Source organism: Corvus brachyrhynchos, unplaced genomic scaffold (genome assembly GCF_000691975.1).
Source record: "Corvus brachyrhynchos isolate BGI_N302 unplaced genomic scaffold, ASM69197v1 scaffold158, whole genome shotgun sequence".
Taxonomy (NCBI): domain Eukaryota; kingdom Metazoa; phylum Chordata; class Aves; order Passeriformes; family Corvidae; genus Corvus; species Corvus brachyrhynchos.
In genome coordinates this window covers 990,389-1,004,935 of record NW_008239756.1, presented here as the reverse complement: position 1 = coordinate 1,004,935, position 14,547 = coordinate 990,389, and the positions used below count along the sequence as shown (strand labels likewise).

Here is a 14,547-nt window from a genome sequence, read left to right as displayed (position 1 = left end):
CAGCAGAACGTTCCCTAACCTGGTACAAAGGGTTCTGCAAGGCAGGGGAAGGGCAGGCCCCTGCTGAGTGCTGGATCTGGGCTTGCCCCCACGATCCCAGCGCTGCCATCGAGGAACCAGTGCCCGTCGCTCCCACCCGTCTGCCCCGGACACGCCCGCCTTGCAGTGGGAACCCAGTCTTGAAATTCCCCGTATGCGCACGTTCATTAATTTTTGCAAAGCAGCAGTGCTGTGGGGGTTTTCCCGGGATGAAAGGCCCGTGTGTGTGTCTGGGGAGGATCAGGGTATGTGCAGATGCGTTTGTGGTCAGAAAGAAGCGAGTGAAGCGGCATCGCATCGCCCTCTGACTCTGGGTCTGACTCAGCCCTGAGCTTTGGCTGAAGGAAACTTAACTCCTTTAGACCAATCTGAGCCTGTAGTGCTGGAGGGCATTAAGTGGCCACCTCTGGAGAGGTATTGGGGTGAATACTGGGGCTTTTTGCTCACTGTGCTGCTCGCTTTGCCCAGCCCAGGCTCCTCAGTCTGTGCATTTATTTCTTGGGATCTCTCAAGATGTTCCAGGCACAGGGGAGACCAAAAACCCCCACAAACCAAAACCTTGTAAAGCAGCTGAAGCTGCTGACCATGCAAAGGCACCCAGGAAATGATGAGGGCTGCTCATTGTGCTGGGAGAGGGACCCGGTGCCAGCGAGTGTTTTTGGAAGGGTTTGTCTCACTTCCTGTCAAATCAATATTTATTCACAAATCTATTTGTTTGCTTTTGTCATTGAAAACTCTTGTGGGCTTTTTTTTGTGTGTGTGCGTTGTTTTGTTCCCCTTGTGTATTTTTGGCTGCACAGTGCTGGCGAGAGGGGCTGCCACAGCCTTTCCTGGCTCCAGTCATTCCAGCTGCTTCTCCTAACCCGTGGTTTTGAGCCTCTTTTGTAAGGTGGGACCTGGCTGGCAGCTCTCCTCTGCCTGGGCACGGCTCCCTCCCCACTCCCCCCATGTGCCCTTGGGCTGGAGGTGATGATGGGTAGGAAGGGGTTGACAGGAGCAGTGTTTTTCCATTACTGTGGATCACAGTGGAACAGGGGTGTGGAAGAAATCAACTGCCCCCCAAAATCGTACAATCACAGAGTGGTTTGGCTTGGCAGGACCTTAAAGCCCATCTCATTCCACTCCCTGCCATGGGCAGGGACACCTTCCACTATCCCAGGCTGCTCCAAGCCCCAATGTCCAGCCTGGCTTTGGGCACTTCCAGGGATGGGGCAGCCATAGGGCAAGCTGCTCTGGGCACCCTGTGCCAGGGCCTCACCAAAATGCAGTTTCAGTGTCAGTGCTGGCTCTGCTCCTCTGTGCTTGGTTTTCCTTCAACTCCAGAGCTGTTGCCAAAGCCACTGCCGGTTCATGCTCAGGGTCCTGGGGAGTATGGGACACCCCCTGCATCCCTGTGATCCCGCAGGAGCTGCCTGGATCAGCACGTGCCAGCCTTCCCCCTTGGCCTTTGGTCCTGCTTGAGTTTCACCATCCCCACCAACCTTCTGCTTCATTTCTTTTCCATTTTCCTGTGAGTGAAACAAATAATGGCTGGAGCTTTGCCCTCCCTCAGCTGCTCTCCCTCTTCTCTCCTCCTCCATCCCCTGACTCATTCCTGATGCCCCAGCCCATCCTCTGCTGTTTGTTCCCTCCCTGCCCTCACCTCCTTGCTGGTTCATCTGCGCTGCCGTGGTGCCCAGCGTGAGGACAGGGGTGGGGATGTGGCACCTCTCCTTCCCTGCCAGGGTTCCGGCTGCTGGCCCAGCCCTCTGCACCTGCCCAAGGCTGCAGGATGGGGACGGTGCCGCGACGGAGGCAGGGCCGGGGCTGGAGCAGCAGGTGGAATAAAACAGGGATTTTTACAGCCAGCTGAGGACCTACTGTGCTCGGGGATGTGGGGAGAGCTTTGCCTCCTCCTGGGTTTGTCTGCTGAGCCCCATAGCTGGAATATTATTTATCTGCCCCCAGCCAAATCACGCAAAGCTAAATTGAGCTGTGGCAGGCGAAAGTGTGAAGCGTATTATTAGGAACAGGGAGCTCTTGTTCCACAGCTGCTGCTGCTGCTGCCGTTGGTAATTAATGTTTGAGGAATTGCAGATCTTCATTAGGAGAACAATTAGATTAACGAGAGAACTCGAGCCGAGGCTGTAGTGGGAAAGGGCTGGGGGGAGGCTTTAAAAACAAAATAAAATCCCTCCCTGGCACCCTGCCTCGCTGCTCCAGAGACGTGCCGATGCTCTTGGAGGCACTGGGAGGAGACTGGTCCCTCCTTTCCAAGCGGTGACAGGCACTCGCGGCCTCGTGCTGGGGAGGGAGCATGTGGGGGCTTCATTACGGGGAGGAAAGAAGCAATCCGTGATTGTCATAAATATTTCAGACAGCCCAGCACCCATCGCTTGGCCGCAGCACAGGTTTATTAGGAGAGAGAGCTTTGGGCAGAGGCTGCTCAGGGCTCAGCAAGGTCCTGGGCTTGCATCGTTAAAAGCTTTAATTGGTGTCCTTGTTGCTGGAAACACTGACCCCTCCGAGGCAAGATCACCCCGGCCACGAGGTATCGCCTGCAGGGCCTGGGCTTAATTCAGGCCAATAAACAGGCCTGAAGCTGAGGGATGTAAGATGCTTCTTAACAATATTCTTTCAGCAAGAGTTGTTTGGGGTTCCCCCCACCCCCAGTTTTCTTCCCTGTGCTTGTGCTGGGTCCATCCATGAACCTGCAGCAGCTTTGCCCTCACGCAAGGAAGGTGCTCACAGCTGGCTGATGAGCAGGATGCAGCAGGGATTCACTCAGGATAAATGAACCATTTAGAGAGGTTGTAAAATCACAGAAAGTAACGACAGAAGGGAGGTTGGAAGGTCAATTAGTCCCTCTCACTGGCCCAAGGCAGCACCATGCGTTTGGAAGTCGTTGGAGGCAGATGCATGCCTGGCCTTCCTAAAAACCTGCAGTGGTGGTGTTCCCATCCCTGGGCTGTTCCCTGGGTCCCTGGCTGTGGCCCCACTGCTGCCTCAGCCCCACACAGCCTCTCCCCTTGGGCACCAGCAATGTCCTCCCACTGGGAGATGTTCCAAGCACCGCTCTGGACCAGCCACACCATGCCCAGCTTCTGGTGGCAGGGATAGAATAGAGGCTTGTCATCTCTTCTGGTTTTAGGAAATTTAACCACAAGAAACTCGTGCTCTCCAGCAAGGTGGAACCCCTGAGTGATGCCAACAGGTCTGAGCTGGGATGGTTCCACCTTCTAGTGGAAGGTGTTCCTGTTGATGGCAGGGGATTGGAACAAGAGGATCTTTAAGGTCCCTTCCAACCCAAACCACTCTGGGATTCTGAGGAGGAGGCTGTGGGTCAGCTCCCAAAAGCAGAGAGAGTTGGGGTGTTAGAAATCCCAAAGGTGGTGTGGGGGGCTCAGCTTCCGTTCACCATCTCTTCTGCCCAGCCCCAGGAGAAAGCTGGAAGTTTTGCCTTTCAGGGGACAGCAGATTTCTCCCTTCGGTAATTGATGGGGACAAAAAAGTTGCATTTCCTGGCAACTCCAGATGGTGCAGTGACAATAAAGCCATTTTCTGCAATATGGTGGCTTCTGCATGTCCGAAGGAGAGATTTGTTGTTGGCCCCATTCCTGTTTGGCTCGGTGCCTCCGAAGATGGACGAGCCGTTCCCCAGGGCTGGCTGAGCAGGCAGAGGGTCGGGGCCCTGGGAAGCTCCCGCAGCCGTGCTGAGCAGCAGGGAAGGAATCTGTTGCTGTGAGGCAGTGCTCTGCCCTGCCCTGCTGGAAATGGAGGACACACAGCACCCTCCTCCCTGGCCAGGCACAGCCCGTTGCATGGGGATGGTCCTCACCTGCCGAGGAACTGTTACTGCGTGTTTAATTCATGGCCCGCAGAAACAGCGCCGGGAGCGCTCAGCCAGCGCCTACTCAGAAAAATCTCCCTGCCTGATCCTTCTGATGATTGACTGCTACAAAGACACCGAGATGATCTCAGCAGCTTGTCAGAAAAAGCCCTTATGTTGGTTTAAGGTAACATGTGAAATGATGTGCCGAGCAGGTGGAGACTTTTTGAATGCTGGGTAATGGGAAGGTTCTCCCATGGTGCTCTCACACGCTCCTTTCCTACAGCCTGCTCCAGCAGGGATGTTACCAATCTCCAAATGCTTACAAAGGTTTTAAGCCACCTCTGATGTGTGCCTCGTGTGTCTGGGCTGTGCATGGGCTGCTGTATCCCACCCAATGGAAGCAGCCAGCTCTGGGCTGGGATGTCTGGACCGGCCTCTACAGCTGCTCAGAGCACAGAGGGAGGAATACCAGATTCAATAGAAGCAAACTACCTGGGTGAGATCAGGCTGTCAGGTAGGAGCTGGAGTGCTGTGAGGCTGGTGTTACTCCCAGTTTCTGCCTGTTTGGCAGCCTCTTAATTTTGCATCTTGTATGGAAGATGGAAATGGCAGCAGAGCCCTGCCTGGCTGAGCTGCTCAGCTGGGAAGCGCCGCTGGCTTGTGCCACCTGGGGGTTGCTGCACGTTGGTGTGGTTTGTGGGCTTCAGTCAATGCATGAAGGTAATTTCTGGAGGCACCCACTGCAGCTGGGGCTCTCTGCAAGGATGTGACAAGAGCCAGAGGCTTCCCTAGATAGACAGCCCAGAATTAAATCAGAGGGAAAGCAAGCACGGAGCATGGATGTGGCTTCCTGACCCCACTGCTGACCTTGAGCAGTGCAGCCTAAGCCTCTGACCAGTCTGTTCTGGTGTCTACTGGTCTGCAGGGCTCTACCAGCCCAAGCAGTGACCCAGCATCCTCCCAGCTTAGCTCTTAAATTCAGATGAGATCACGACAGCAAGTGATGGATTTTTTCTTTCTCTCCTCCTTTCTTAATCTCCCCTGGCTGGTGGGTCTGAGACACAGGATTCCTGCCAGAGCAGGGGAAGGGATTTGCTCATCTTGCGTCTTGCAAGCTCAAAACCAAATCCTCTTTATGGAGTTTAACCCCCTGTGTTGGCTGGCAGGGCTGGAACGCCTGGCAAATGGGGAGGGGATGAATGCTGAAGGAGAAGGCAGAGTGAGCTCGAGAGGGGAGGCCCAGGAATGACATCTCAGTACCGAAGAGGTGCGCTCTGAGTGGGGCTTGATGGCAGCACTCCTGATCCTGGGGTGGAAAGAAGGCAGCTGGAGGCATCGCTGGGCCTGTGGCCATGGGAGCCACATTGCCCCGTGTGCTCCAGAGCAGGTGGCTGTGAAACCCAGGGAAGACAGCTCTTTCCTAATAAACTTGATTAGCTTTCCTTGCTGGTCACTAATCAGCAAGATGCAAGCAGTGGTGATGAAGCCAGCTCTGCGCTAGGGACAAAGAAAGACAAGCCTCTTTATCCTTCTTACTGCGGCTCAGCAGCCCGTCCTCGCCTGCAGAAGGATTTGCTGGGGTGGTTGTGTGGCTGCCACTGCCCCTCCTGGCTCCTCTGTCCCTTCCTCACTGGAGCACAGTTCTGCCCCTTCCATGGGTGTGAGGAAAGCAAACAGCTCATCAGCTGCACTGTTGCCACAATGATTTTCATTCACCATCAAATAGCAATTAGGAGAAACTTTGTGTGTTTGCTTCACTACTTTTATTTCCTGTCACTTGTGATGAGGAGAGTGCCCTGCCTGGGGACTGCAGCAGTCCCATGGCATCTCCTAGCCTGGTGCCCAGGGATGTGCAGACAAGAGTGGCCATGAGGTCTACAGGCTGTAAAAAGGAAATTTATTTCTTTTCTTTTTCATTTCTCAAGGCCCTAGGCTTGCCTGTCTGTGGGCTAGGGGTGTTCCTGGGCTGGAATTCATGAGAAAGGAGGGACAGTCCCTCTGCATCTCAGCCATGGGGGACCCTAAAGATGATAAGCAGGGGGTTAAGTTTTCCTCTGTCTTCATGTAAATCCAGACCCACTTTGTCATCCTCCATGGAAGCCTCTCTGGGTTCAGTGGGCTGGGAGGGAGCAGGGTCCTTGCCTATGACTGGTTAAAGTCTTCCAGTCTGCTGTGTTTAGAGAGAGTTCTGTATTTTGGTTTTTGTGTGAGGTGTGTGCCTGCGTGCAGTTTGGGGGGTTTTTTGGGTTATTTCACTCATAACTCGTATTGTTGGGGACTGTTTCTCCCTGGGGATAAAAACGAGCTGTGCAAAATCTGGGTGAAGCTGGGGCTGGGAGTGCTCCTGTCCCTGGGGCGGTGCTCTGGTGGGAGCAGCAGGAGGGTCCCTGCCCGGGTGCCCCTGCCCAGGTGCCCTGAGGCTCCCGGGCTCGGCTCCGTGAGGAGCCGGGCGCTGATGGAGATAACAAAAGGAGACGATGGGTCGGCGATCGCGGTAATGAGAAGGTTGTTCTTGCGCGAGGGCTGGTGACATCCTACACCCATCCGGCACTCGCAGCCGGAGCTGATAAAGCACCCTCATGTTCCTAATTAACTTTCTGGAATGTTTTTTCTTCCTTTCGATTTTTCATCTCTTTTTTTTCCTTCTGCTTGGGCTGCAGGCTGGTGGAAGATGCTCTGCTCGGGCACCAGCCACAGGGGAGCAGGTTGCCACACTCGGCCGTGCTCCTCCCCGGAGCGAGGGATCTCCGTGGGGCAGGGACTGGCCTCCAGTGCTCCTGGCCTGGCTGCTGGGGCTGGGAACCCACTGCTTGTCCTCAGGGGACAGTTTACACAAAACTTTTTGTTAAGAACCACCTATTTTGTGAGAGACCAGTTTAGGTTGCCCTCAGAGGGCAGCAGAAGACTTTAGGAGCTGGAGGAAGGCCAGGCAGGTTTCTATCAGCAGGTGAGCTCCTGTTGGTGAGGAGTAGCAGTGTCAGCCCTAGGAATGGGCTTTGGCCCCTGTTTCCACAGGGGTTTGGGGTGAAGGAGGGGCTGGCATTGCCTCGTGCTGAACACAAAGGGAGTCCCTGTGCAGACCTGGCAGAGCGGTTTGGAGGGTGGAGAAGGTCACAAGATGCAGCAGCATCCAAATTTCTGCGTGAGGGGAGCAGAAAGCCAAAGCTGGAGGGATTAGCCTGGTCAGAGGGACTGATGCCATCTGGATGGGCTCTTCCCAGTACAGGTCATCTTCGTGCCATGCTGAGAGTCAGGAAAGCACCGGTTCCTCATTGTTCAGTGGTGTTCTCATATGTTCCTAGGTGGACACACACAGATGTGAGGCCAGGCAGTCTTTCCTCCCCAGGAATGTGGAGTTGATCTGAACCTCCGCTTGATCTCAGACAAAGGCTTTTCCTTAGCTTGGACTCCAGACATGAGAAAGGCTGTTGCACTTTGCTGGTGTGGGCAGCAGAAGCAGGTGGCTGATTGGGCTCTTTGTTGAGTTTTTGTCTTTTTTGTCGTTTTTTCCCTCTGCTGTGTGCAGTAACCCAGCATTACCCATCAGCCCAGGTCCCAGACTTGGGGTGCAGGCGCTTTGGGAGGGAGACACTGGTGATTTTAGCATTATTTTCTGTCAGAAGATGGTGTTGGCTCCCCTGGCTGAGCTGAGGATGCTGCAGGATGTGGCTGACGGACGGTTATTTACCCGGCGCTGTCGGCGTCCGCGTGGTGAGCGCAGAGCCGGGATGCAGTCTGTGCCCCAAGGAGCTCCCAGTCTGTCAGGCAGCTAAGCTGGGGCTAATGATGAATGACTTCTTAAATAAATAAATAAAGCTCAGAGGCAGGGAAAAAGAAACGTGAAGTATTACCCTGAACCACAAGGCAATTTAGTTGACGGTTCCTGATGCCGTCGGGCGCTCGGTGGAGATTGCAATGGTTTGTTGGGAAATGCTGAAGGATGGGGTGTGTTTGTGTGGGAGCGAGGGGAAGGGGATGGGAAGTGTGGTCCTGGGTCAGATCCTTCCCTCTGTGCACCCTGGAGGAGAGCCCAGCCCTGCAGAGGAGAAGCCACATCTTCTGCGCTGTGCTGGCCCAGGAGGATGCTCCTGGGATCTCTGGTTGTTCTGGTGCTGCCTCCGTCTCGACTTTTTGCAGGGGGGTCCTTTGGGTCCTCCCTGGGCTGTGGCCACAGCCCCCCAGAGTGTGGATGGGCTCCCTCAGGAGGGTGCAGCCAGGCCAGGGGAGCTGTGCTTCCTCCTCCTCCTCCTCCTCAGCTGATCCCCGCGGGCTGCGGCGCTGCCCCTCTGCCCTGTCCGTGCTGCGCTGCACCTGCGGAGCGCTCCGAGATGCATCACTGCCTGTCACAGCTGTCACTGCGGGGCACGTGGCGGGGGGAAATTAATTCCTCCTGACGATCCAAAGCCAACCCGGAGCTCTCCAGTCTCACTTCTCCTCCAGTGACCACAGCTTAACCCTCGCTGTGCCGTCGCACCCCCAGGCAGGGAGCAGCATCTCTTGGAACACCCACATGGCCATGCCCCAAAATGGCCCTTGTGCCTGTTGCTTGGGGATGATGCTGGGCACTTCACACACATGGAGGGACCAGAAATGCCACAGGGGGAAAAAAAGAGAGAGAAAGAGAGCGTGTGTGTGTGTGTGTGTGTGTGCATGCAAACACAGTGAGCTGTCTTAGTGTGCAGTTTCCTCTGGTTTTCCACATTGTAAAAAGGGATAATACTGTCATATTAAAGCACTTGGAGATCAGGGGATGAAAAGCAGCGAATAGGACTGAGACAGTCCTGATCAAAGCTCTTTTTTTTTCTCCATCTGTGTTTGTTTCCCCATGGAAGATAATACTCTGCCTCTTTTCTTGTAAGTATTTTTTTAAGGTCTAAGTAACTCCGTGATAGATAAACAGCCTGCTTCACTCTGAAGGATCTCTGCTGCCTGCTCTAATTGTGTTTGCCAAACCCCTGGCCTGCCTTCAGGAGTGGCTTGGGGAGCTGCATTCGAGGCTGGAGGAGAAACTGTGTCCAGCAGCTTTAGGGTGGAAGGGACTGACTTGGAAATGCTCCATCCCATCCTTTTTTTTGGGCAGGATCAGGCATCTTTTGAGATCAGTCCTTCCTGCACAGCCCATGGTGCTTGGCACCTAAAGCAACCTGAGTGTGGCTGCCCCATCCCTGGAAGTGTTCCAGGCCAGGCTGGGTGGGGCCCTGGGTACCCTGATCCAGTGAGTGGCATCCCTGCCTATGGCAAGGGGGGTGGAACGAGGTGATCTCTGAGGTCCTTTCCGACCCAAACCATCCTGTGATTCCATGGCGTGGGCTGTGCCAGGCTCCAGAGCCAGCACTGCACGTTGGCATCTCCTTGTTCCCCAGCACCCACGGGGAAGGACCAGGGTGGGCTCCCGGGCCACTCCTTGTCCCAGCCCTCGTGAGGCTGGGTTTGCCAAGGACAGGGTGTTGGATAGGAGCAAGCCGAACTGTGGGGTAGTGAATTCAAATTTCATCTCTGCCCTCCCCAGGGGAGGTGACAAATGAGCTGGTGGTTGTGCTAAAAGCTTTCCTTTCTCTCTTTAAAGAGGTTGCTGGGAGGAAATGAAGTGACCCACTGACCTCTGTTAATACACAGCACAAACTAAGCTGGTGCTGCTGGAAGGAAGAGCCCTCAGTGCAGCCCTCTGCCTGCAAGGTGTTTGCTTCCATTGATGTGTCTAATGGGAGCAATTCTCCCACAGCAGTTGCTGAAAATGAAGATATTTAATCATCTCCTAGATCCAAGTGGAACTTTTTGCAGAGAATTTCTTTAAAATCACCCTTCTCCTTTTCACAGGCAGGTGAAACAGAAAAGAAGCCCAAGTGCTTTTTTTTTTTTTTTTTTTTTTCCAAGTTGTCATTTTGTAATGAATCTGAAATGGATGCATGATTCCTCCCTCCTGGATTTTTTTCAAATGCGGAGCAAATGTTTCAATTACCAGCTCCGTGGGGGCTAAGAACAAGTAACATATGGCAAAACGTTGTGCAGAGAGGTTGTGGACTGCCCATCCCTGGAAGTGTCCAAGGCCATGCTGGATGGGGCTCTAACTGGCTCTAGTGGAAGGTGTCCCTGTCATTGGCAGGTTGGAACAAGGTGAGCTTTAAGGTCCCTCCTGTGGTCCTGTGAAAATCCCTGCACAGTTCTGACCCGTCCCGGTGTCAGTAGCTGCAGACACTGGTTTTTAGCAGCATTGCCCTGCTTAAGCAGTGAGGACCAAGGCAGCCAAGCCCCTCCTTCTATATCCCCTCAGATACCCAAAGTAGCTTAAGGGAGTTAGGTGTCCAGCACCCTCTGAAATGGGAGTTGCTGGGGGGAAAATCTTCAAAAGCATCTTAGCGGCTTAGGCTAAGTCCCTTTGACTCCCAGGGGAACTTAAGCTCTTAAGAAATGTAGGTGCTTTGGAGCATTTCACCCCCTGTGCCTCGCTCCACTGGATCCCTGCAGGTCCCTGGCTCGGTTCTGGCTGCAGGAGCTGCACTGGGAAGCTGCTTCTTGCATACACTTCTCAGTTTTATTATTTTTAATAATGCTCTCCCAGACCCCGTGCTCGGTGCTTACAAGCTGCACACATGGCCTTGCTTAGAGCTGGAGATTAGGCAGCACACAAGAATGAATGTCTTACAGGAGCTCTTTTACTGTAAGAACTAATCTTATTCCTGAAATGTGACCGTATCTAGCACAAATCTGACCCCACTGGGGGCCATGGCGTCACTTAATTGCATTCTTTAGCAAGGATTGAGGTCTGTTAGGTGGCTTGCTTGTGTTGCAGGAGATCCTGTGCCAGGGAATTTAGTGAGGGTTTGCAGGTCCGTGGAGCAGCACAGGAAAAGTGCCATTATGTTGGCTTGGCTGGTGCCAGGGGCTTGGCTGGGTGCTCAGGGACAGGCAGGGGTGAGCAAAGCTGCTCCAGAGAGCACAGACAAGGTAAGCTGTGCCCTGAGGAGGGGAGAGGATGGGTGACAGAGCCCTTGGGATGTGAGCTTTCATCAGAACAATTCCCACTGGGTTTCAGCCTCGTTGTGTGGCAGCTGGGTTCCAGCAGGGCGTGTTCTGCACTGGAGGCAGGAGTCGTGCAGGGGATGGGTCTGTTCCCTATTGCCAGGGCCCTGCCAAGGAGCAGAGCAAACCCTGTCCTGGCCTGTCCTCCATATCCACGGGGGAACCAGGTGGGTGCACATCCTGCTGTCCTGAAAATCCCGTATCCGGGGGGGAGACAGCCAGGGATGTACCTGCTCTGAAGGATGAGTTGCTGGATTGGAGCTGACATGTCCTAATATCTCTGCCAGCACTTTCTGTCTCCGTCAAGGGCTCGGGAAGCACATTAGCACCGGAGCGGAAGTGTCACCCTCTGGCATCTCCTTCTCTAATCTTGGAGCTGTTGCTGCATCCCCGGTACCAGATCTTCTCCATCGGAGCCCATTATATGGCATGAAAAGCCGTGCTGGCTCTGGGAGAGCGGAGCTGCCAGGCTCCTCTCTCTGGAGGAGGCGGAACATTTCCCTGACGTTCAGTCCCCTGCATTCAGCTCCATCCTGGGGGGACTTTGGGGACGTGCTGCAGGGAGCAGCCAGGCTCTTGCGTGCTCTCAGCTGCGGAAGATCATTGGTGCCACGTTTGGGGAGCACATGAGGCTCACGGAGATGTTTGGTGGCATTTTTGGCACTGGCGGGGGTGGATATACTGCTCTGATAAAGAAAAATAAGAGTTTCTGAAATGGTGGCTGAGCCAGCATGATTTGTTTGATTTTATTTTAATATAGACACCTAAAATAGTTGGGTGGATTCCTGCTCTCTCCAACCCCAGCCTTGCTGGTGGGAACGGGGAGCTACGTGACTGAAGGAGGAAGAAGGGAGAGCCAGGGAGCTGCAACGCAGCTCCATTTGTTGTGCTGGCATCGATGCCACATCCCCAGTTTAATTAACAGTTCCCATCACAGCTATTCACGATGTTCCCTGCTCGCCCCTGACAGCAACAAAAGAAACCCCAACGCATTGTTGTGCGCCCTGGAACCCTGCGAACCCCGCATTAGGGCTGGCTGGAGCCTCTCTGTGTTGCTCTAAGTGTGTCTAGAGCAAACATTTGAAGAGATTCCCAGTGACAGGATTCAGATTTTTTTCTCTTTTTTGTACCAATATTTGTGCTCATTTTCCATGAGCCGGCACTGAAGCACAGACGATCTGGGCTAGCACAGAGCACACAGCAGAGGCTTTGTAATCCTCAAAGTGCAAGTCCAAAGCTTCTCTCTGAAAAGTTGTTCTTTAGGGCTGAGTACATATGGGGACTTCTTGTTTATCCTGGCTTTTCTTTTAATTCTGCACAGTTCAGCCTTGGAGAGTTAATGGGACAGAAAAAGATTAAAATGCCCCTTCACACTGCCTGTCCCGACGGTCTCCCACCCCGATGTGTGTCAGAAAGCTTAAACAGCCTCGCTATCCCCTTAGTCCTTTCAAAGCCTTTGATCATTGTACACTATCTCCTACCTGGCTTTCCTCCAAAAGGTGATAAACCCCAGGTTTGATTTCTAATTGGAGTAACGATAGCGGGAAGGAATCTGTCAGATCTGAGAGCATCCTTCCACAGCTCTGGCCCATTATCGCGGTGCTCAGTGTCTGGCTGATGGGAAACCTCTGAGCTGCCGACCCTATGAGGAGGTTGTGGCTGCAGCTTTCACTCTATTTTCAGCCCTTCTGGGGCAAATCTCACCTCTGTGACTGAGGGAAGCGTTTACCAGTATTGACACACAGGACTGGAGTGGTGGCTAAGAATACAGCTCCCTTAATGCCATTCCAGCTTTGCACAGGGATCAGGATAAAGCTGTAAGCAGGGAGCTCCGTTTGGAGCCAGGAGTTGTCTCCATGGAAATGTGCTGGCAGGGGGAGGGGCGCAGGCGGGGGCTGAGCGCGGTCTCCCCTGCCACAGCCCTGCTGATGTGCTGGTTCTGTCCTGCTGCCACGTTCTGCCACGTCCAGGGCAGAACTGGTCAGGAGAAAATCTCTCCCACCTCCTGTAGAGGCTGCGTTTGCTTGATCCATCAGGATCAGCTGTGGCACCCCCTGCTCCAGGGATTCTCCCTTCCAGTTTTGTGCAGCTCAGTAACACAGTTCCCCTGTGGGATGCGAGTGGGGAAACTGAGGCACCGAGTGGGGGTAGAGGCTCTTGGATGTGCAGAGTGCTGCTGCAATCCCAGCCTTGGAAAAGCTGGATCCCCCCATGGAGCTGGGCTCCTCCATGGAGCTGATCCCCCCGTGGAGCTGGTCCATGCCCACGGAGCCGGGTGGGTGCTCGGTGGCACCCTGGGGAAGGTGCCCCGGGGTCCCTGCAGGGGCCGTGCGCTGCAGTGGCCGCTCGGGCTCTGCTCGGCCGCTGCCCGCCCGCCCCTCAGAGCTGTCCCTTTGTGCTCCGCAGGTGCTGACAAGGCTGGGGAGACGCTGCAGTTCCCGCTGAGCCGGAGCCTTCCCGGCTGGGGCCGAAGGCCTTTGCAGAGGATGAGGATCCTTCCCAGCCCTGGGATGTCTTCGCTGGTCTCCCTCGTGAACCTCCTCTCCGTGCTGCTGATGGACTGCGTTGCTGAAAGTGAGTGACTCTGCTGTCCCCCTGCTCCTTTTTTCACCCTCCTCCTTTTCATCGTTGAAGAAGTGAAGCTCAGTACCTGATCGAGTGTTACATTTTCCAACATCCTTAACTTTCCAGCAGTGCCTCCTATTGTTCCCAGCCCCGCCTCGGAGGGACACAGGGTGGCTGGGTCCTCACAGCCTGCTTTGAGCTTCGGGTTGCCCCCAAGGCTGCCAAAGAGCTGGAGAGAAGGGAGGGAGCTGCCTGACAGCTCTTGCCAGAGCCCTCCTCCCCCTTGTCCTGGCCCCATCTCCACCCAGCTTGCCCATATTGTCCTCTCCTGCTTCTGCCTTTCAGCATCTGTCAGACACTGGTGACCGTTGTCATGTTACTTTCTGGGGCTGGATTCCAAACAGCCTTTCAAGAAAGAGTATTATGTTTCTCCTTCCCCTGAGTGAACCAGTTCCAGTTCAACACAGTTTTTATCTTTGCTGCCTTTCAATTCCTGCTTTAAAAAATGAAAAGGGGAAGGGAAAAAAAAAAGTGAAAATCTTCAGCGACTTGAATGTAATGTTCCTTCGACATGAAGGCTGATCGCTTGGGATCAGTGGGGAATAGACTTTTCCAAGCTGATTGAATTATGACTTTTTTTTCCTCCCCAGCAAAGCTGCTTGAAGCTGGTGAGAGGGCTGCTCTGGTCAGCGTAGCCCTTGACAGCTTTTAACGTAATCGCTTCGTTATCGGGGTTTATTACGATGACGCGGTTGCCAGGGATTGAATGGACCCACGACCTTTTGTTGCTGGGAGATGTTTTTGGAGCGGTGCTTTCTGTCCTCTCTGCAGCAGGCAAGGGGGGATGTATTTGCCCTTGCCTCTCTCCTGAGTTTTGCTGGGTTCACGCTTAATCCCTCTTTGCAGAGAGAAACACTCATGTGCAGAAAGATAATGTTTTCGTCTATTCTTTTTCGTTTCAAAGCCTGGGAAGTGAGCTGGACTCCGGGAGGTTCACTGTGGGGTGAGGTGTTGGCTGTGGGTCAGTCTGCACCTCAGATGGCACCACTGGTCCATAAAGGCATTCCCACAGCTTCAGCCTGAGCTGTCTTGAGTGGCAGCAGCCGTGCAGA

General features: G+C 54.1%; 1 protein-coding gene across 18 annotated transcripts in view; it reads left to right on the top strand.

Moving 5' to 3' along the window:
• Positions 1–14,547, top strand: part of PTPRS (protein tyrosine phosphatase, receptor type S) — a 148,252-nt gene that overhangs the window by 39,006 nt on the left and 94,699 nt on the right. For 10 of the 18 annotated variants that reach the window (XM_008639938.2, XM_017742495.1, XM_017742498.1 and 7 more), the window contains exons 1-2: positions 13,067–13,145; positions 13,277–13,343. In XM_008639938.2, the coding sequence (XP_008638160.2) occupies positions 13,082–13,145; positions 13,277–13,343 (131 nt within the window). In that variant the 5' untranslated portion in view covers positions 13,067–13,081. Of the gene's footprint in view, positions 1–13,066; positions 13,146–13,276; positions 13,445–14,547 lie in introns of those variants that run through there. The other 8 variants (XM_008639937.2, XM_017742490.1, XM_017742499.1 and 5 more) reach the window with 5 other exon arrangements.